At 47.4% G+C, this 22,746-nt stretch overlaps 1 protein-coding gene across 9 annotated transcripts in view; it reads right to left on the reverse strand.

Annotated features, from left to right (window-relative positions):
- The window catches only part of LOC142568070 (G patch domain-containing protein 2-like), a 125,802-nt gene that overhangs the window by 22,234 nt on the left and 80,822 nt on the right, over positions 1–22,746 (reverse strand). For 6 of the 9 annotated variants that reach the window (XM_075678156.1, XM_075678158.1, XM_075678164.1 and 3 more), the window contains 2 exons: positions 12,506–12,606; positions 6,144–6,485 (listed from right to left, as the gene is read on the reverse strand). In XM_075678156.1, coding sequence (XP_075534271.1) covers positions 6,232–6,485; positions 12,506–12,606 — 355 coding nt within the window. In that variant the 3' untranslated portion in view covers positions 6,144–6,231. The remainder of the gene's footprint in view (positions 1–6,143; positions 6,486–12,505; positions 12,607–22,746) is intronic. The other 3 variants (XM_075678163.1, XM_075678161.1, XM_075678159.1) reach the window with 1 other exon arrangement.

A 22,746-nucleotide genomic window follows, 5' to 3' on the forward strand; every position in this document is an offset into this window, starting at 1 on the left:
TTCGCGCAATGCATGATTTTGTGCGCTGTGCACAAGGACACATGACTAGTCGTATAATTCAGTGCTACACGAATACTGAGGCAGAACAAGCAGATCGAAGAGCGTGATCACACGCTGTAACACAGTATAAAATGGCATACCGTAAAAACCGGACTATAGGTCGGACCGGAATATAGGTCAATCCCCCAACTAACGAATCCTAAAAATGAAAAAAAAAATGTTTCTCAATGTCAAAAGTACCGAAAGACACCCCTACCCTTACCTTGAAACAAATGCGACTCAGCTGGTTGCACAATGGTGACAGTATTTATTTAAATGCTACTCGCATGTACACCTGGCCAAGTTTTTAACAGTATCGCGTGACCATCGACCTGCATGCTTGTCCTGCGGCTACTTGCCCCGTGACCCGCGGCTGTGTACTTATTAACAGCACTGAGCGGCAAAGCAAACGAGATATGCGCATGTGTACACATGCGCTTACTTTCACTATTTCGCCGCACTGTGCCGTGATGATAAGGTGCTGACAAACACGCGGGTCGATGGTCACGCGATACTGTTAAAAATTGTCCGGGTGTACAGTACACAGAAGGGCATGAAGTGCGCAAGCACTACTCTGAATCAGAGCAATGCCTTTGATCAGAGTCGTCTGAACTACAGTCGGATCACGAGTGCTTCTCGCTGCCCAGTCCAGAGGCGTGCGCAAACTTTACTGCTTTCAAACGGATGCATTCGGCAGTCACAGGCAGCGATCTTACGCGCTGCTCCCGGATGAACTCCGCAACCTTGTCTTCCAGTTCTGCGGTCCGCCCACGAAATTACGTTTTCTTTTGGTTGCTGTAAGTTGTAATACACCGCTTCTGCCTCCACCAGTACCGAATGCTCTTTACGGATACTCCAAATTCGCGCTGTTCTGCCAGGTTGCCGTGGGCTTCCACGTACTCAATCGCCTTTTTCTTGAAGGCGACGGTGAATTGCCATCAGCTTCCGCTCATTTTGAAACAAAATGTGAAAAAGCAGCCTTTAACCAATATAACTTTGTGACAATGGAAACGCGAAATGGCGGTGCCACAATGTCGCCTCGCTGTTGCTGATGGCGATGGCGAACGCGGCTGTGTACTTCATCCACCCACTGTTGCAAGACTTCTGTAGCTTTTCTGCCAATGTCCGGTATATAAGACGAGGGTCAACTTTTCGCAATGGTTTTTTGAAAAAAAGTTAGACCTATGTTCCTGTTTTTACGGTAGTTTCGGTACCTGCACATGTGAACGCACGACCGTGGGAACAAGCAGACTAAGTGGAAGTATATCTCTCTTGCTTCGGTGCGAAGTAAAACAAAAAACATGCAGACATTCCGTTTGTATGTTTTATTATTTCTCTTAACTTCAATTCATCAATTCAAGCAACAGATCGCACAGATAACAGATGTTGTCTTGAATAATTCTCTAAGTCACGTGTCACCACGAGTGACGTCGCACTGTGGACATGATTACGTAGGCACAGGGGCACAATTATGTCACCCTCCAGCTTGGAGTGCGGCAGTCACGAGTGAACAGGAAAACAGTGTTCGGATTGAAATTTCAGATCTTTAACGTGGCAGACACGAATGCTATCGCGCAATGCATGCTCTGCGCTTGTCAGCTCAAGATGGCCAGACCTGGTGAGGGGCCCTTTAAAGGGTCTTTCGTAAGAAGGAGGGAAGAATACGGAAGAAGGGGAGACACTTGACAGATGGGAATGGGGGGATGGCTGAAACGGTTTGGGTTGGCTGGGATGACCAATGCTTGGGGAGCTTGAACCACGAGAGTGCCGTTGACGAGAGGCGGGGGAGGGGGAGGTCGGGCACTGGAGAGCGCAGATATTTTGGTGTTGGTGACCTCGAGCGGGAATCTACCTGGCTGGGCGTCCTTTTCTTCTTTTCGTCATGTCGCCAAAGCCACAGATATACACCGAGGGTAGGTTGGCCTTCACGCGGTTTATGTTACCCCCCCCCCCCCCATATTCTGAATGTGCCATGAGTCCAGTAGTAGTCTTTATCACGAGTTCATCTCTGTTTGAAGGATTTCGGTTTCTTGGAAAGCAATATTGTAATCGACATCTTGACAATGTTCAGCGATGGTGCTGCATATTCAGTTTAATGTTCTGACGTCGTTCTCATGTTGTCTGATTCTTTCTTTAAAATTTTTGGTTTCCCTGATCTACGATGCCGGACAGTCAGCACAGCTGATTTTGTAGACGATGCCTTGAGGTTTTAGCCTTTAAAAGCTGCACACCGCCCCCTCCGAAGAATACCCCCTGAAGAAGGAGGCGAACAAGCTCTAAAATGACAGGGTCATAATAAATTTCACTTATTAGGTTAGAGTCAGTCTGAAAGTCCTAATCAATTTCCCAACCAGACAGGTAATTCTGTCAAAATGTTTATCTTCAAGTTTACACATTCTATTGTGCATTCGAACCAACTAGCTCACTAACATGTTTTAACTAAATTAACAAGCATGGTGTCACGCACGCAGGTAAACATGAACACATCCTGCTCGATGAGCACAGAAACTCGCTGTTAAAATGCTGGAGTGAGGAATCGCGGCAGCAGCAATAGAACTGACCTCCTTGCATCTCTCAATTCAAAACGAACGAAGTGTCGAAAGCACAGTGCATACGAACCTACCCACACGACATGCACTCTGCAAACATCACAGATCGCTTTGAAGATGAGGCTTGCACGGACGCACACTTTGGCCACGTCGCACATTGCTTTCAAAACACATGAGCACCAGCAACGCGTCCCTATGGCATCCGCTAAAGGCGTCTACTCCGGCGTTTGCCATTCACGTGCTCAACACCGTAGTGGATGCTGCGCTTGTCTCCACTCAGTGGCGGGCGAGCAGGACATCAAGGCACCCTAGCAGCCGCCAGCGCAGAATGCCCCTCCTCTTTCGCCTGACCTCTCTGCTGTGCGCGTGACCGGAGGGGGCGTGCTTCCGGCCTGCGTTCCTCGTTTGTGCACACGAAATAGAACCTCGTTCACCGGCTCCCCCTCGCACACTTTCATTCGCACATACAGCATACAGCACGCAACGACAGTTTTATCGCCCTTGGGCTTTATACGGACCCTTATGGTGATAGCGACGCCGACGGCAGAAATGTGCCTGGAGTGTCCATATAATTGCTATCGCAATAAAAATTTGACAGACTCAACTAATGTTGACCTCTACATAACGTTAAGTGTCACGTGCATCATTGACACAGGAGATGCTGGCACACGTCGAGCTGGTGGTGCTTCGGCAGGCCGAAAGGCATTTTCATCGCGTGGTGTTTTAAGAGGGCAAAGCGAAACCGAAGCAAAATCGAACTGGTGGGTGATGCCAGATGCCACCGAAGTAAAATGTGATGGCCACATCACGCCGCCTGCAGCAAGGAATGGTGGCGCATTTGGATTATCTCCTACTAAAGGTGTGCAGTATGCTACCAATGGCACTATGCACCACACACTGTAAGATAAATAGGTGAAGATGCTTATTGTAATACAGTCAACAATCGATTTTTAAGGCCCTCTAGGTAACATAAAAACGTCCGAAAATTCAGGCAGTCCGAAAAAATGAATGCATGCAAAAAACCGCACCTTTTTTCTTTTTTCTCGGATCTAGAAGTAAAGGGCGAAGTACCAATCTTCCAAAACCCTGCCAAAGCATCAATGAAGGTGCTATAAAAAGAGGCATTCAAAAACTGAAATGCAGCCGACTGCCGGTTTATAATGTACATGTGCATCGTCGGGCAGCCAGTGTTATTGCTGCAGTGGCTTGAAGAACTTGTTGATTGTCGCTTGGACGGCGTTCCGGTTGCATGCCATCATATTCGCCTCAATCTGAGCAAGGGTCATGTCAGCACTGTACACTGATGAAAAAGTCAACAGTGCTCGCGTCAACTCGGCGCTTGCAGGCGGCGCAGGCATTGGCTCCTCATTTTCAACATCGGAGTCTTCTGAATCCCCAACAACCTGACGGACTATTCCTTCGTCAGTCAGTTCTGCGCAGAAGTTGAGCTCGTTGTCAGTGTCAACAAACTGTTCAAACGTTATTTCCGTGGGTACGGTACTGCTTTCCGCGCGAAGACGGAGTGGGGGCCATCGAAGGCAAGCGAAATCCTCAAGTTGCGAACAGTGGAGTTCGCTGACGAGCGTCAAAGCACCTAGGCCTAGCGTCGCAGAGCACACTTGACACAACAGCACAACCACACGCCACGCTAGCCAAAACGTAGCCTGCGCAAACAAACGAAATAGCACTGCTCCGGAAACTCCGCCGGAAGCGGAAATGCGGCCATTTGTGTATGGATGGGTGGATGGATGGATGGATTGATGGCGGCTATACCCTTTGTAACGGGCGGCGGCTGGCGCCACCTAGCCTTTTGCTCCCCCTCCTATTTTTCTTTCTTTCTTTATATCCTCTTCTCCTTAAACTAGTTTTCACTCCCCTCCTACCCCCAAAATACCTATCTAAAAAAGTATAGGAAACCTTGTCTCCCCGATTTATGGTATTATCTCTCCCTTGACTTCCTCCACCGATCCTCTAGCCTCCCCTTCGTTACTGCCACTCTTTTCTCGTCTATTTGCCCTCGTTCCCCGGGAAAACCCAATGCCCCTTCCATATCTGCCACTGTTCCCTCTGCCAGAGTCGGGCGAAGGTCTGTGCATCTCAGCACTATATGCTCTGTGGTCTCCATTTCGGCTCTGCAAGCTGTGCACCAAAGGTCCACGTCTTCAAATTTCGCCCTGTATGTTTTCGTTCTCAAAACCCCCGTCCTAGCTTCGAATAATAGTGAGCTGCCTCGCGAGTTATTAAATAAGAGCTCTCTCTTAATCTCCTGTTTTTGTGACCTATACATAGATAGCGCTGGCTTTCCGAGCATTCTTTCTTCCCACATTTTTCTTTCCGCCTCCTTCACCTCCTTTCCCACACTAGAACCACGTTGGACACCCTCCCTCAGCTGTAGGTATCTATCCCTCAGCTTCCTCGTTCTGAGTGTCCACTTCGGCGGCGATGAACATAGCCAGCGTGGCCAGACCAAATCGGTCTGTGACGGCTAGATTCGGCTAGTTGTGGTACAAAGCGGTGATATGCTTCGGCTGCAAGTCGATTTCCTTCGCAAGGGCACTACACGAGGAGCCAAAGGACCTTCCGTCACGTCAAAAAGTCCGGAAAATTGGACGGCTGGGGGTTCGAGCGTCCGAAACTTCAGATGTCTTTATAGTACATTGATTCTATGGGGCTCGTGGTGGTGCCGCGAAGACGTCCAAAATATCAGGCATGTCCGAAAATTTGGGCGTACGAAAATTCAGTCGTTGACTGTATATTCGTTTCGTGGTGATAGCTGTGAATGTGATGTGCAATGATCCGGGCGGGGATTTGCTGATAACGGAATAAAAGCTGTGCACACTGCCATTATCACGTGAGATGGGCGGCTATACACTGTTCTCGACTACGTGTGCGTTGCACCTTTTCTTGTTCACATGGGATCTAGTGGCCTGAAAACTATGCGATCGCAGTCTGCAGCAGGCAACGGTGTGCGTTTCCGTTACTGCCTATTGAAAGGGTGCGCTACATTTCCAGTGGCACCACGCTCTATGACACAAATAGGTGAAGATGATTATATCGCAGTAGGACTGGTAGTCATAGCTGTGAATGCCATGTGCGATGACCCCGGAGAAGATTTGCTGGTACCGAAATGAGAAACTGAGTGCGTGCTGGCGTTTTCACGTGAGACGGGCGGACGAGCAGTGAAGCTGCCATGGCAGGCAGCTATGTATATACTGTTCTTAATCGCGCGCACCTCGTGTATTTTCTTGTTTACATGGGATCTAGCGGACAGGAAACGTATCATACGATCGCAGCTTGGCAACATACGGAACGTTGCTGCCAAAAAATTGTGTTTTCCGGGAGTGCATGAACCGGTAAAACATGAGCATGACTCATTTGGGTCATTTTTTGTGTTCTCGATTGCGAACGTTGGCGCCAGGAAAACATACTTAACGAGAATATATCAGCAAAGTTCTACTGTATTCCCGAAAATGATTGTCTGAGAATACCACCCCTGTTCTTGCATTAGTCACCAGTCACCAATGTAACATCTTGCCAGCTAAGTATGGTACAGACCTCATGTGGCCAGCATTGCAAGATTCCGGGCTCGGTGATGTTGTCGGCTAGCAGGCAGTGTGGGGAGAGCGCGAGGCTGCAGGGTTGGTCAGCTGGAAAGGGAGGCCCCCTCCACGTGGGGCTGCTGCACCGTGGGCGACGGCTGTGGTGACGGGGGTGGCGGTGGCGGGGGCGCAAACCCCAGCCCCGGGCGGCCCCGTGGACGCACGTGCGCAGGGACCGGCAGCAGTACCCCCGCACCGGCTGGCCCCAGCCCCCGACCGGGCTCCCAACCAAGCCGCCGGAGCAGCTGGTGGCCCACACTGGACTCTCCTACGGGAGGAGCCTTGCTGCCTACCAGCCCTACGTGCACAGATGAAATAGCCAGTTAGTGCTTAAGCAGTCACATGACATTGCACGGCAGTGCCAGTAGTGCCGACAACTTGTGGTTGAAACATGCATTAGTGACTGTGGCCTTGGTCAAGAGCACTTTGACAGATGCTTTTCACTTAAGCGTGATGCAGTGGGCATCCTGTTCACTGGCTTATCCCATGCAAGCTGAAATTGATGTCCACAAAAGTGACTGACCAAGAATGGCCCTAATAGTGCTGCCAACATTAGAAAAGTTTTCCTAGATCTAGAAACTTTAGAGCACTTTCTGGAGAAAGAGGGTAGATAGAGTTAAATGAAGGAAAAGTCTTACATTTTATGCGCAGGTTTCCCTAACCCAACAACACATTTAAACAAAAATATACGAAACACCACTCCATACATTTGAAAATTTTACTTTTTAACTACTCATTACTCAATATTTCACATAACTGAAATAAATTAATGAAACTATAGATGTGTGGAACTACGTTCAAGTAGAACAGTTACTGTTATTTGGAACAGTGTTGCACATACGTGTACCTGTTATCCAGAATTTTTCTATACACTTGTTACTGAAACCATGTCTAAGTAAGTGGTTTGATGTTCCATGTATCACAATAGGTACAGGCATGTGGAATGCTGTTCCAGGTAGCAGTGGCTATTTCACTGAAACATAGTTCCACATATTTAAAGTTATCTGAACTTAAAAAGTAAGATGAGATAAATAGAATGCCGTTCCTCATATTTTGTGATTTATGTGGAACATCATTTCATATAAGTATGTGAAAAATAATTGCAAAAACGCCGCAACTGAAAACAGTGTGTCATAATCATCATCTTATAGCCCTCAATATTCAACTGGCTGATTCTTCAAACAGTGCAACCACTATACAATGTGGGAATCAGTGTCACTGCACTTTATAGTTGAGGCAGTATTTATCTTAAAGAAGCCATGACACAATCGTCTGGTTATTCTCCATTTTTCATCTTGACTGAGAGTAGAAGGACCAATATATTTATACGCACAAAAAGACTGCGCTCTCAGCACACGTTTTAAAGAGGTTGTGAACCACATTTTATCGGTCAAGAAATGCATTTGAAAGTAAATTAGACTATTTAAGAAATACTTTGGAGCAAAAGTACTTGAATGCGTTCGGCAGAAGCAGAGTTACGGCATAAGAACACCCCCTTTGCAGTGCTTCCACTCCTTCTTCAATTACTTGCACTACAAAGGCTACAGTGGAGCGGGACGTGCCCACAATGCTCCGCCTACTGAACGTCACCATGGTGCACAGTTCAAATTTGACCTTGGATTTTCTTTTAGACGCCACAACTTCCGATTGTGGCAACGTGCCAAATCCGGTTGGACTCAGCGAGCTGCAGTGCGCTCAACCAGTGGACTTGTTGTGACACCCCGTAGCAGCTATGGTGTCTATGCTACGAAGCAGACCGCATGCCACTGCCGTGCATATGCGCAGCACTTGCATTGTGCCCCACAAGGCTGGAGTGCATGCTTGTGTTCATATGCTCCAATCTGGCCATGCCACGTGGTGCAGACCGGCTTTGTTCTGCACCAGCTTGACCGACGGATAGTAGCCACATCCAACTTGCGCTTGTTGAAGCACTGTCAATAGCTCAATACGAAGACAAGCCTGCCAAGGCATCTAACCAGGACAGACCAGGAGTGAGAGGATGCTGGCAAGCATGAGTGTGGTCTGACCTTAAGTTTCACATGGTTCGAAGCTAGTTGAGTGTTAAAAACTAGTTGAAATTACCGAGACCCAACAGCTATGTCACCGATAAGCACGGTAGTCAAAGTTTAATTTCTATGGAGGCGGCCGCGGCCGAGTGTGAGCAGACAATAGTTGGCTTCTTCCGGAAGTATGCAATTCTTCTCGAAATTAGAAAGCAGCTTTTGGCTTAATTCAGCCAGTTTATTAAACTGCATCAATAAATATACACAGTTACAGCAGGAAGAAGCCCACTGATCCAAACACCCTCCTTGATTAATGACCGCCATTGGCCAATAGCAGTTGCCATATGGGAATCTGCTACATTACAAAATAAAGCATCCAGAAAAGAGTTAGGAGCAAGGTTTCATTGAAAAGAGTCTTTGTGAAAAACGTGACTGCACTCCGCTTGCGAGCTCCACGCACCGCACACGACTGCAAAACTTGGCTGAGATGAGCTCATAGCAATGTGTGCTATCTGCAGACTGTTTTTTCGCGAAGCCTAATGGATGATTCAGGATCCCTTTAACTCGACATTTCAATTTGAAATCGCTGTCTCTAAACCCCTCCCACAGACAGCGACCACCCTTTTGGCCTGAACTGTGTCACAGCTGGAAATGTGGGGGCATGGCTGCATCGTATCTTGCGCAGCAGTTCAAGATCACTGCGGACATTTTGCTCTGCACGCTCTGGCAGCCAACGGCACAGCAAAGGCTTACCCACCAAATTGTGGCAATAATTCCTTCGCAATAAAAGCAGCACCAAACTGCCAGAACACACATGCAAGAATTAACCAATAGATGGCAACCATGAAGCATTTCCAGCTACTGCAACCACTTCTGCTGCTTGCAGTACGCAAAATCATGGCCTTCGAGATCAGCTTCTATCACCAGAAGGAGTCATTTCTAGGGTTGCCAATTCATTCCATCAGCACTTAGTGTTACCAGACTGCTGTACGATTCAAATGCAACATGAAAACATTCAGATACAAATTTTTTACAACACCAAATGCATTCAAATATTGCCACCTTGCTGTAGGACACATATGGTTAAACATGCAATGCATAACTCAAGCACAAAAATTACACTACATGTCTCTTTTTAAAGGGAGACGGGGTTCTTACGGCTAAAATTTAGCAAAAGATCGAATTTTGTAAAACTGCATTTTCCGAATAGGCATCTATAATTTCCTTTATCTGTTAACTTTTGCATCTTGTGTGCTAGTATTTCAGCTATATTACACTAACTTTAAAGCTATAGAGTAGGTGATTTGTTTTTTTTTTCTTCATTTTCACAAAATACAAATTTAGGACACCCAGCAAACCTTTTACTGTAATACATCAGTACCTATCACAAATAAAAGAATAATTATTTTTGCAGCACAAAGCTAATGTTTGAAGCACACAACAGCTACCTTCTCCACAAGAAAAGCAGGAAGGTACCTATAAAGAAAGGGGTCAGACAAGGAGACGTAATCTCTCCAATGTTATTCACCACATGCTTAGCAGAAGTATTCAAGCTATTAAACTGGGAAGGCTTAGGAGTGAGGATCAACGGCGAATATCTCAACAGCCTTAGATTTGCAGATGCCATTGTCTTGTTCAGCAACACTGGGGACAAAATACAACAAATGATTGAGGACCTGAACAGAGAGAGTATAAGAGTGGGGTTGAAGATTAATATGCAGAAGACAAAGATAATGATCAATAGCCGGGAAAGGGAACAAGACTTCAGGATCGCCAGTCAGCCTCTAGAGCCTGTGAAGGAGTATGTTTACTTAGATCAATTACTCACAGGGGACCCTGATCATGAGAAGGAAATTTACAGAAGAATAAAAATGGGTTGCAGCACATTCAGCAGACATTGTCAGATCCTGACTGGGAGCTTACCATTATCATTAAAAAGGAAGGTGTACAATCAGTGCATTTTACCTATGCTGACATATGGGGCAGAGACATGGTGACTGACAAAAAAGCTTGAGAACAAGTTAAGGACTGCGCAAAGAGCAATGGAACGAAGAATGCTAGGCATAACATTAAGAGACAGAAAGAGAGTGGTTTGGATCAGAAAGAAAACAGGTATAGCTGATATTCTAATTGACATTAAGAGAAAGAGATGGAGCTGGGCAGGTCATGTAATGTGCAGGTAGAATAACCGTTGGACCATTAGGCTTACAGAATGGGTACCAAGAGAAGTTAAGTGCAGTCGAGGACTGCAGAAGACTAGGTGGGGCGATGAAATTAGGAAATTCGCGGATGCTAGTTGGAATCGGCTGGCGCAGGACAGGGGTAATTGTAGATTATAGGAAGAGGCCTTTGTCCTGCAGTGGACATAAAATAGGCTGATGATGATGATAAAATAGTGAACCTGCAACTGGCCCACTGCAAGTTCAATGTGGTGCTTTTCTTGCCAAGACACTCCTGAACTTGTTCAACTGCTACATGGTCAGCATGGCACAGAGGCCAAATGCAAGTGACCAAGGTTGGGAAAGAAATTTTTAGTGCGGTATATAGTGCAGCCCACTTATAACAATATATTGGTTATAAAACCAATACTTCAAAGTATCAACTTATGGGCTATGAGGAAAAATCCCATATATAACAATATATAATTCACCACATATTGGATATAACGATCGAAATTTTCCAAGCAGAATAATTGTGAAATGTGCTTTTCTAAGTTTCCCTCAACCGAGACAGGGCGAAAAGTTTGTCTACGCGAGTTCGTATCTGCCCCCATTACTTCGTAGCGTGTCCCATCAGCGCACCGATTGCGAAAGCCAGAGAGAGCATCGCAAGTTGGCGCAGCTTGCCACAAGATGGCGCCAGCTGTCACCGGCAAGCGTCCAGAAAGAGAGAAAAAGGAAAGCACGAAGTGAACTGCGCCTGCACTCCCTTTTTACAATCTCCTTCTCTTCCTCAGTGAGCACGAAAATGGGCCACGGAAGCAGCGGTAGGTGCCCGACAAAGTGCAAAGCCGTGTCGTTTGAGACGAAGCTGCAAATTTTGCAAGACTCAAAGTACCTGCTCTCGATGATATCGACGATTCTGAAAACTGCGAGCGCCACGATCATGAATGCTAGAACCAGTGACCATGCCGATGAACATTAACGGTGGGCTTTGTGTGCCAGGGCAAAACCTTCATGTGTGAAACCAACACGGTAGCAGCCGCTGACATTACCGAACTCTGGGAGCATGTTGCTACTGGTGATTAAATAGGTGGTGCTTCGATGGAAGAGTATGTGAGTGCAGAAAGCGCTGCCTTGTTCTGCGAAGATTCTCCAACGGGGCGATCATTGTCGCGACAGACAGCGGCGACGAGATTGACAATGGCCCGTCTTTGACACCGATCTCAATGTTCAAGCAAAGTGCACTGTAGTCGACAGAGTCGGTCACTGATTTCATGTACGCTAAATTATAGCTGCCAGTGTTCGCGCAGCCGCTGGACGCGATGTAAACCGTGGTTGTGAATCTGAAACTTCCGCAAAAGCAAGTGCAGATTTCTGACTATTTCAGCACGCTGAACACTTGACGCGCTGTTTCGAGGTATAAATAAACATTTCATTTTTCACAGTCGTCTTTCTACAACGTCAATTCTTTATCGTAAGTGGCAAATTTGGTTTCGGAGTTACGCAGGTATGACCGGCAGCCCTTCTTTTTTTTTTTTTTTTAGCGGCAGTCTACATATAGCAATGATTGGCTATTACGATCGGATTTTTTGGTTCTTGATGTCATTTTAAGTGGACTGCACTGTATAGGAGACACACAAGCACCAACTTCCAAAGGATGTATAACATTGGACGCGGTATCTATACACGCAGGAAAACCACAGGGAAACCAAACCAATCATATGCTGCAGGAGCGCATGCACAACGGCAAAAAGCATTTGGCTATCACCAGCCATCACCAAGACAATATAGTTCTTTCTTGGATAAAGAAACTGATGATGAACTATCACATTCCTAATCATCACTCAGTATTTTTGCTGCCTCAACAATCTTCCTCATGTAACAATCTCAGAACACAAACAAAATGATGATGTTTCCAACAAAGGTTATCAAAATGCGGCATACACCCACAATCACAACCATGACATCCAGGGTAACCTTCAACTCCCTTACACATGTTGCTATTTCCGAGCACAATAGGAACTTAACAGAAATGTCTGCTTATGCTGCACTAAAGTTCAAGGGTTATGGATTACCAAATAGCTTGAACCAACATTTTGCTCAATCTTACAAGAGCCTTCCCAGATTCGTTTGGAGAGAGCAACGGAACCCACCTGGTACTACGGGTCCTGCAGGGGGTGTGCGACGCCGGCGCTTGACCTCTGCCAGGCAGCTGCGAGGTGCACGCTCATTCAATGCAGACCCTGGCCAGTTCCTGGGAAGGACAAGCTCCACATATACCTCGTGACAGCCTTAAATAAAAGCCCCATAGGCAAATATCAAATTGATCTAGGGTGACTTATAGTGGCCTTTACAACTCCTAGACATTTCTTCATTGCTAAGAGATGACCTACCATATATTGCCATGCATAAGTCAACCAGGGATATTAGAGGACCCTACCGTCTTGCTTGCATTCCCAAAGATGGGAGGGAAAAAATGTTTCAAAAACAAAAGTCCTGGGAAGTCTATCTTTCATGCTGAGCCACTGCTGCTTAGTGATGCTGACATTTAACCCTTTCAGTGCCACTGATGTACCGGCACGTTCTCCACTCTCTCCCCTCGGATACCAAGAGTGCACTTTTCATTAACCATGTCATTTTTTTCTTTCTGCATAAACAAAAATAAACCATTGTGTTCATTTTATAGTATCTGAGAAATAAAAACCTAATGCTGATGGTGTGTCACCTCTGAAAAAACAGGACACTGAAAGGGTTAAGTGACTTGGTGAGTAGCCATGTGCTTGTGCTGCCCTTAACTCGCAATGAAGCCTTTTGTGCAAGGTACCCCACCTCCATGTTCCTAAATCTATGCAAATCAGCGAAAGCTACAGACTGCGTCAGCCAAAAGAGAAGTAGGGTTGCCACCGAGTAGGTTTTTCCTTTACGGTGCCAGCTGCCAGTTTGAGCACCACACCTGCATGCCATTTTCCAGTTTTCTGGTTCTTCAATTGACCCATTACAAATTGCATTACGAGTGCTTTGCCAGGTGTTCACACATAGCAGGCAACTGAACTGTTGCAAGTGAATCCTTTCTGAACTGTTTCACGTTCTCACCATGATGTTATTTCAAGTGGCAAGACTAGACCGGCCATCCTTTTTCTTAATGCGATTGCCATTCTTTGAAACTTCAACTACTTTTCTGCATGATGGCCATTTCTAACCATGCCCACCTGGGCCACTGGGCATGTGAACATTCTTGGCCAATACTGCAGAATGGGCATGTGCCACTGGCCCAGACAGGCAAGCAGAACAGGAGGCAAGAAGTGAAGAAGTCGGCATCAACGGAAGCCAAGTGTGGGGAAACAAGCGAAGGGAACAGAAGGGAACCAGAGTGTGCATCGAGCGCTGGTCAGGGAAGAGAAAGGAAGGGAAGGATTTGGCAATTCGGTGTGCCGCTACATAGCTTCAATGGTAATCGCATTGTCGGCATTCATCATGAGGTGGGTTTTGCCTTAACTTATTTTTATCCCTAGCAGTCTTCTGCTAACCTTCAATAAATCTTCTCAGTCACCACTAACTGAATGCACTTATCTTGGCTGCTTTATACAGTAGAACCTTGTTTGTATGGTCTAGAAAAAAAACATGATAACAAACATACTGAGCGGGAGAAGGTGCGATCTGAAGTCGCTAAAGCTTTTGCAGACTTAACTGTAGTTGACACCTGTGCAGTGCGAAGCACTGTGCAAATCTTTGTAGCATGAGACACTGGCTCATGCTGAGCTACTGCGGCCCAGGCAGCTCAAGACAGGTGTAGCAGTTGTGGTTTTGGCAAGCTTAAATTTGTGCTCCTCGAATTCGGCCTGAGTTAGCAGCTTCTTTGAGCGAGACATTTTGGAGAGAAGTTTTTACGGACCCCCTGGGTACAAATTGATATGGCGCAATATGCCAATGTGCATCAAGCTGGTGGGGCTCGAGTGCCCAAAGATGTGTACTGTCATTTTCCTACTGCATAGTTTTTTTAAAGAAGGCGACAGGAAATCAAAACAATATCGAGCTGGTAAGCGATGCAGGGATATGGTGCCGTCAGAACGAAACATGACGCTTACTTAGCCATGCTTACAGCAGGGAAGGGCAACAGGTTTGGGTAATCACATATTAAAAGCGTGCAGTATGCCTCCAATGGCACTACACCAAATGCACTGTGACAAAGACAGATGAAGAAGCTTAACACAATAGGGTTGGCCGTGATAGCTATGTAAAGAGCAAAGTGACTGCATTTCAACGGTGCAACTGCTTCATTCAAACCCCATGTCCTCTGCCTCATGCACGCAGTGATGCCACCCTAAAGAAACGGACAAGATGGTTGATGATGACAGCAGCGCCATGGTGTCTTTTAAAGTTCGCTCCTTAGTCTCATAGTCTTGGACAAGTTTTCCAGCTGGCGGCGGTCGAATTGGTGGAACTCGTAGGTGCTCTTGTCGTCGCTTTCTGATTCTGCAACAACCCGATGCATTGGCTGCGGTGGCAGTTCCTACTGGCATCCCACCATGCTGGAACGGAAGCCCACGAATAATCCGACGGCACGTGAACAACTGAAAGAAGCACCAAAGGAGCTTGCTTCCTTTTCTTCTTGGACTTGTGGATTATGTGCAGGTCACCCATGTCATCGTTCTGGCTTTCAATGTAGGCGTCACGAAGCTGTCTGCTAGTACATAGGCCACAATGGTCCATGGCAATCACAATGCTTCCGGGACAATTGCACTCTTTCAGTCGACTTTGATTGTAGCTGTCCAATATGGAGTCACTGGGTACCTCTGTGGGTCGCGACCTTGCCAGTGTAGTCGGCAGGAGATAGCCTTGTTGATCGATGAAGTTTAAGCATCTTTGCTGAAGACGTCGGTGCAGTTGCATACAACCCGCCTCAGTGGTGACATCCTCCATACAATAGTACTTGCACTGGGACGACCTGAACCAGGGTGGCGGCACGTAGCTGCTCTTTTCACTGGAAAAGTAGTCATTCTTGTGACAGTCGTTATGGCAGCTTGTCTGCTTTTTGTTATTGAAGAAGATCTTAGAAGGCCCCAACACTGTCGATATGCTCGTCTTGGGGCTACGGTTCCGAGCGCGGCCTTGCTGATGGTATTCGGTCTCATCGTTGCGGTGTAGAGAGGAGCAAGAGCGATGACAATTTTTTTTTGGTTTTGGTTCTGATGTTGGTGGGGCTGGCTCTGAGCCTCCCGCACCATGCGCACTAAATAGGAGTTGGTTTGTACGACATGGCTGGTCATTAACATCTGTTCCATATACATTGCACGGCAATCAAATTGGCGCCATGGTATGTCATAATATATATGTGGACGCTTGAGGAACTGGTAGCTTGAACTTGTCCTCTGTTCTAGCCGTGGTCTGGAGGCCCGTGTCAGCTATTAACTTGTCGTTGTACAGTATTAGCTGGCACTGTACCCTCGCCTCAGTCCAGGGATGTAGCTGAAGCCCCACAAGCCCCCCCCCCCCTTGAAATTTTTTCGTGCTGTCCATGCACCACCGGCCAAAGCAACCCCCGGCGCCAGAAATCATTCTGGATTTTGTCTAGAATGTCTTTTTCACACTCAAAAAGACATTGCACTGCGAATATTGTGAACTCGGGCTGCATTTCACAGCAACACTTGTGCACTGGGAGTCGCATAACGCAAGGAGCCCTGTCAGAGCACCAAGTTTCAAGGGCGCTTTGATGGCAAACAGGCTCATCATGGCATCTTTGGCCACGGAATCTACGGAGCGCATGAATGTCAATTGCGAAACTATATGGGCATAAAGTTCTCATCTTTTAATGTGAAAGGTGCATTGACATTTCCAAAATGGTGCTTTAGATTTTCAATTCCGGAACTTTGTGGGTTTAGTGTTGTTATAAATATTTGATGCCAAAGGTGCATTGACTTTTCTAAAGTCATACATTGGCACATACAACGAGACAAGCCAAATCGAAACACTATTAGACAAGTTGACATGCTTTCCTCTGCATTCTTTTTATTTTTTTCATTTTGATGCTCCAGCCCCACAAAAGAAAAAAGACGTTGCACCGCAGCAAGTTGCCGCATGGTGAAAGTTCGACTTTGTAACCTCTTTTGCAGAAAGTAATGGGCCACAGGATACTACACTTGCAGGAGACTCTTATATTATTGCGATAGCAATTATGTGAACACTCCAGGTGCATTTCCACCGTCACCCTCATGTTCCATATAAAGTTCAAGGGCGGTAACATCCTGACCACGCGCCGCGTGCTGCATGTGCAAGTGGAAGCGCAGGGTGGGGGAGGGGGGGGGGGGTTGGCATGGGTGAGCCATCAATGGTGGCTCAGTCTTGTGTGCACAAGGGAGAAAAGCAGGGAGGAAGCGTGCCACCCTCCACCGCGTGCGATACATTGGGAGAGTGGAGGGAGGGGGGGCGGGCCTTAGGATTCTGTGATCTATGAATATGTGATTGCACGACATGTTTATTTGCCTTGCTTGACGCATTAAATACAGTGACCTTCGTTTAGATATGTAGATTTATTGGAGTTATACATATATTTAAATATCTTGTTGCAAGGTTTCGTGTATGCGTGCAGTGAACATTGTTTCCAGTGACACTTTTTTGCCCTTTATCAAGCTGCATCTTCGCATTTGGAGATTCCATTGTACCTTCGCATTACTAATGTACAAGGGCGAGACAAATTAAAGTGAGCCAACCCACCACGCACAATAATGGTTCGGTTCATTATCTGTGAGGCACGCGCATAGCACACGGGCATCTCTCATTTAGAAAAGTGACACGCAGGTGTGAGGATAAATGTTCTTTAATGCTCTCATACAATGGGTTGAACATGGTTGCGTAACATAATGGACGCCCCAAAAGTTGATCAGCGTGGTGCCGTGAGGTTTTTTTTTCTTTTTGACAGCTGAAGTTGTTTCCCCAAAAGAAATGAGTCTCCGTGTGGCTGCCGAGTATGTTGAACATTACATTTCGTTGACCACTGTGAAGCGTTGGAGCAAACTGTTCAAAGAAGGACGTGAAGGTTGCAAAGACGATCCAAGACCGGGCCAAAGCCACTGTGCTATCACCCTCACCACAATTGCAAAGGTTGATGAGCTGGCAGAGCGTGTGAACATCAGTCACGGTTCAGTTCATGCAATAATTCATGAACATTTCGGCTATCGGCTCTTGTGTACGCAATGACTGCCCACGATTTTGAACCACCGCCAGAAGACGGAGAAGTTCGGTGCTGCCTTGACTCATCTGATCCAGTATCGCAATGAGGGTAACGACTTCTTGTTTGCAGTTGTGAACGGGGACGAATCGTGGTGCCACTACTACAAGCCTAAAATACGACGGCAAAGCTTACAGTGGAAACATTCGAATTCACCAGCCCCAAAGAAAGCAAAGGCCATTGTTTCCGCCGGAAAGGTGTTGTTGACTTTTTTGTTTGTTTTTTTCAATCGTCAGGGCCCATTACTGATCGAATTTGCTAAACCTGTAGAGACTATCAATCGTTTCTGATACTGCGAAACACCAGATCGGCTGCGTGTCGCAATCAAGAACAAACAATGTGGAAAATAGACGAATCGGGTCATCTTGCTCCACCACAATGCCCGTCCCCACATGGCTGATGTGGTTTACACTAAACTGGCAACCAGGCTTACGCACGCGTGTAGTGTCGCAACGGAATACCCCGAAACAGCAGAAGAGGTAGCGATTGCGCTTGCGCTTACCGACCCCCTCTGCGAGGTAGTGTTTAGCGACTCACAATCCGCAGTTCGCAACTACGCGCGGGGGCGCATTTCCTCCGAAGCTCTCCAGATTCTAAGGAAAGCTGGTCGACAGCACTTCGATAACACCGCCATCATATGGTTTCCAGCGCACGTCGCCACCCCCACCGATGAGGGCCTCATTAACTTGAACGAGGTAGCACACCGCTCTGCGCGAGAACTGACCCGCCGCGCAGAATCGGGGACCGCCTCTTCGAGTTCAGAACTGCTGGCTCAAAGCACGCGAGAACGCCTGGTCAGGTATAATGACATCACCAAGCACTACCAGCTAGGCAGGCGGTTGCTGCCCCCACCTCACCCCATGCTGAAACGTCGCCAGGCAGTCATCTGGCGACAATTGCAAACACAAACATTCCCCAGTCCGGTGCGATTGCAGCACATTTTCCCCGCGCAATACCCGAATGCTCTTTGCAAATTATGTCAGGACACTAGAGCGACGCTGTCACACATGTTGTGGGAGTGTCGGGTTACATCAGCTACAATGGCAGTAGCTCCGGAGGCTCTTGCGTCGAAGTGGGCCGCCGCTCTGCGCAGCTCCAACCTCAAGACACAAGAGTGGGCTGTCCAGCAAGCCCGAGAGGCGGCGACGAGGCAAGGCCTCGAAGTCCCCTCATGGGAGACCTGAGCCCGGGTCATCAAATTTGCCGGATTCAGAATAAAGTTGTTTCCATCCATGGCAAACTTCAAGAGGGAAATGCGGCAACCTCTGCCATACAGCCCAGACCTGTTGCCTTGTGACTTCCACAATTTCCGGAAATTGAAGAAACAGCTCAAGGGAACCAGATTCGTGTGGGATGATGACGTGAAAGAGTCAGTTACAGATTTCTTGAAGCAGCAACCCAAGGAGCTTTATGGGACAGGAATCATGCAACTCATTAGCCAGAGGGACAAATGTCTCAATGCTCATGAAGACTACTTTTAAATGAAGTATCCCGTTTGTCATATATTCGCATTGGCTCACTATAATTTGACTCGCCCTTGGTATATTTTGCAGAACTCCTGCTTTTTAAATGTGCTCTTTGTTGCGACTATAATTTAGGTGCAAATTACAATACACGACCAGTGACAGGTGCTCCTGCTCAATACATTGTAACAAAGAATAGCGTCATTGAGATTTTTCCTGGCTGTTACATGTGTACAAATATCTAAACAAGGTTCTTGAATAAGAAAGTTTCATTAAAATATTTGTCCTCAACTTGTTCATTTCATGGCCTTTACATTTCCCATATCAGCGGCATGCACTCCTTTGCTGGTTGCAAACTGATATAGTTCTAAAGTTTGTGTGATATTTCCTTTAATTATTAAATAGACAAAAAACACGTAAGCATTGATATCAGTTATTTTGAGCACAATTTTCGGGACATACGAGTGTACTATTCTTTTATGAAAAAATACATATTTTACTTGTCTTGACAGCGCATAGCATTCAATAATTCGTTTGAAGCAACTTTGGCAATGTCAATGCGGTTATTATTTGTGTATTTGATGCCTCGACAAATTATTTAAGGAGGAGGCCGAGCTGCAACGTTCCCCCCCACCCCCACCCCTGGTATGAAATTTCTGGCTACGCCACTGCCTCTTTGGTAGCTGTTCCTTGCGCTGCGTCGACGTTCTGGCTTTTGCGCTGACATTCGAGTGCTTATCGGATGGACCGACTGGATGTACTGCCTGCTGTCCTCAATAAGGGCTAGCTGCAGTTGGTAGAGACGCAATGGCAGTGCAGGAAAACAAGACGAAACCAAACCTGGCTGATCATGTGCCAGATCTTCTCGTCATGTTGAAGGGTCTAGTAAACTCAGCTTTGTATTCATCGTCGCTCACAAGCTCTTCAATTTTAGTGCTCATTTCAGTGAGAAGACAAACGGTTTTTGTCATTGAGTTCAATCAGGAGCACTTGTTACGCGGTAGGCATCAGCTGCATTTCCTTCAAGGCTCTGGTTGCGGAGTTTCAAATGCGCCGCAACCGGAGCTGACGGCGTAGTCAGTCCATAAATGGTTGTGCGGATGGCAGTCTCCTTCGCAGGTTTTTGTACTACAGTGAAACCTCGTTAAACCGTACGTAGTTGGCCGGAGCTCAGAAGAAGTACCGTATTTACCCGCGTATAACCCGCCCCTGCGTATAACCCGCACCCCTAACTTTGAACTCGGCGGAAAAAAAAAAAAAGAACTCGCGTATAACCCGCACGTTTACCTGAAAAAAAAAAAAAATGAGCGCTAGAAAGATGCAACTCACACTCAGTGATCATTTCGTTTTCAGAACATTTATTCAAACGACCGCCACCACGTCACTGCTTATCCGATTCTTAATCGTCGCCGCTCTCACTACTGCCATCCGAGGCTTCATCGCCACTCTCAAAGACGTAGTCGTCCTCGGAACCATCCAGACTATTACTGATCGCACATTTTTTAAAGCTTTTGCGCACCAAATCGGCCGGTATCGCTTTCCACGCATCCACGATCCACTGGCACAGCAATGGAATATCAGGCCTTCGCACGCGTCCCGTCGGTGTGAGGGCGTACATGCCGTCGGCCATCCACTGGGCATACAGCCGCTTCACGTGTGCCTTGAACGGCTTGTTCAGGCACACGTCGAGTGGCTGTAGCATGGACGTCATGCCGCCAGGTATTATGACGAGGTCGGTGCTGGTCTCGGCAAGGCGAGCCTTCACCGCATCAGTGCAGTGGCCTCTGAAGGAATCTAGTACGAGCATCGACCGGCGTGCCAGCAAGGCACCTGGTCTTCGCTCCCAGATTACTCGAAGCCAGTCACCGACTAGGCCACTGTTCATCCACGAATTTTCTTCCGCACGCACAACGATTCCTGGGGGCAGTGGAATGCTAGGTAGCGTCTTGCGTTTGAAAATCACATACGGGCGCAGTTTCGTGCCGTCAGCCAAAGCGCATAGCATGACTGTGCAGCGCAGCTTGGCATTTCCGCCGGTCAGCACGCCGACTGATTTGGAGCCCTTTTTTTCCATGGTCGTGTCCATCGGCATCTCAAAGTACACAGGTGTTTGATCAGCATTTCCCACCTGAGACAGCAAATAGCTGTGCTCCTTCCGAAGTGCGATCACATATCGTTGAAAGTTCAACAACTTTTCCTCGTAGGCTTCAGGAAGCCGCTGGCACATGGTTGTTCGCCGCCGCATAGAAAATCCATGTCTTCGCATGAAGCGCTGAAGCCATCCACGGCTTGCACGAAACTCACGTGGAATGTTCAATTCCCGGGCCAACTTCAGGGCTTCCATTTGCGCCATCTCAGTCGAAACAGCGTGGCCACGACTTCTCTGCTCCTCAATGAACTTCGCAAGCTGCGTCTCGAGGTGGGGGTACGCGCCAGTCTTCGGACCCCGAAACGCTCGCCTGTTCCGGTTCGTTGCTTCGAGACTCTCTTTTTTTCTTCCTCCAGTCGCGAATGCACGACTCGTCGACGTCATGCTGTCTTGCAGCAGCTCTGTTGCCGATTTCTTCGGCAGCGGCTATAATCTTTAGCTTCTCTTTCGCTGTGAAACACTGCCGTCGAGTCGCACTCATGATGCCAAAACAAAGCAGGCAAACAGTGCAAACTGGGGTAAGTACACTAAACAGCGCCTAACGCGAGGCTCAACAATGCTGGCCTTTCGTTGGCCCTTCATCGGCTTGACAAGCGTCGATGACGATGGGGATGGCGGACTACACGGGGAGGCCGCCGCACATTGCGGTGAAGCCGACCCCCCCCCCCTCCCAAGGAAAAAATTCGCAGATAACCCGCACCCCCACTTTTTAAACGCGTTTTTTCACATTTTGGTGCGGGTTATACGCGAATAAATACGGTATGTACTAAACGGTAGTACTGTTTAACTGAAATAGCATGAGATCGACCACTTACCTGTCAAAAATAGAACTCAGAGAGAGTGCGATGAAAGGGTAAAAAAACATGCAGTACTTATTCACTTCGCATGACAAAAGTGTTATTTTCGTTTGATGCCACGGCGGCCTAGCAGCGACGATAGCGACCTCAAACTTACTGAAGCTGCGAGCCAGCTTTTCAGCCAGCCCCCTCTTCTCGGCAAACACTCACATGGCAGATTCCCTGTTGGCGTTACGTATTCTCCGTGCACGCGTGCGGTACCGGTGCAAAAATCGCGGGGCGCCTTTTTCATTGCTGGGTACTGTTCTCGTCGTGACGACTGCATTCATGAGGCTGACGTAGCGCGCAGCTTCTGCCACTGTCGGGCCGGTATTGCCCGTGCTGTCGCTTTCCGTGTCGTCCTCATCACTGTCACTAGCTGACACTTCGGCAACAACAGAGGCAACGATGGCGAAAAGTTGAATCTCGTAGCCGACATCCCTTCACAGTCGCAGCAGCGCTGCTGAGCAACTTCTTTGCATTCCAAATTCTACACACCGTAGTCAACAGCAGACCCCTGTCGCATGCCAGCGCCAACTTCTTCGTGTCATGTTTGATAGCACGAACAATGTCTAATTTTTCTTCTATGCTGAGCGTCTGGCGCATTTTTTTATCCGAGCTTCGACACGATGCGAGTCCTCGCATGCATGATGCTGGCACGCCGCCGAAATTATGTTGATGTTGATGTGGCTTCACGCGCGAACGCACAGGGCGCTTGGGG

This window comes from Dermacentor variabilis, unplaced genomic scaffold (assembly GCF_050947875.1).
Source record: "Dermacentor variabilis isolate Ectoservices unplaced genomic scaffold, ASM5094787v1 scaffold_16, whole genome shotgun sequence".
NCBI classification, from domain to species: Eukaryota; Metazoa; Arthropoda; class Arachnida; order Ixodida; family Ixodidae; genus Dermacentor; species Dermacentor variabilis.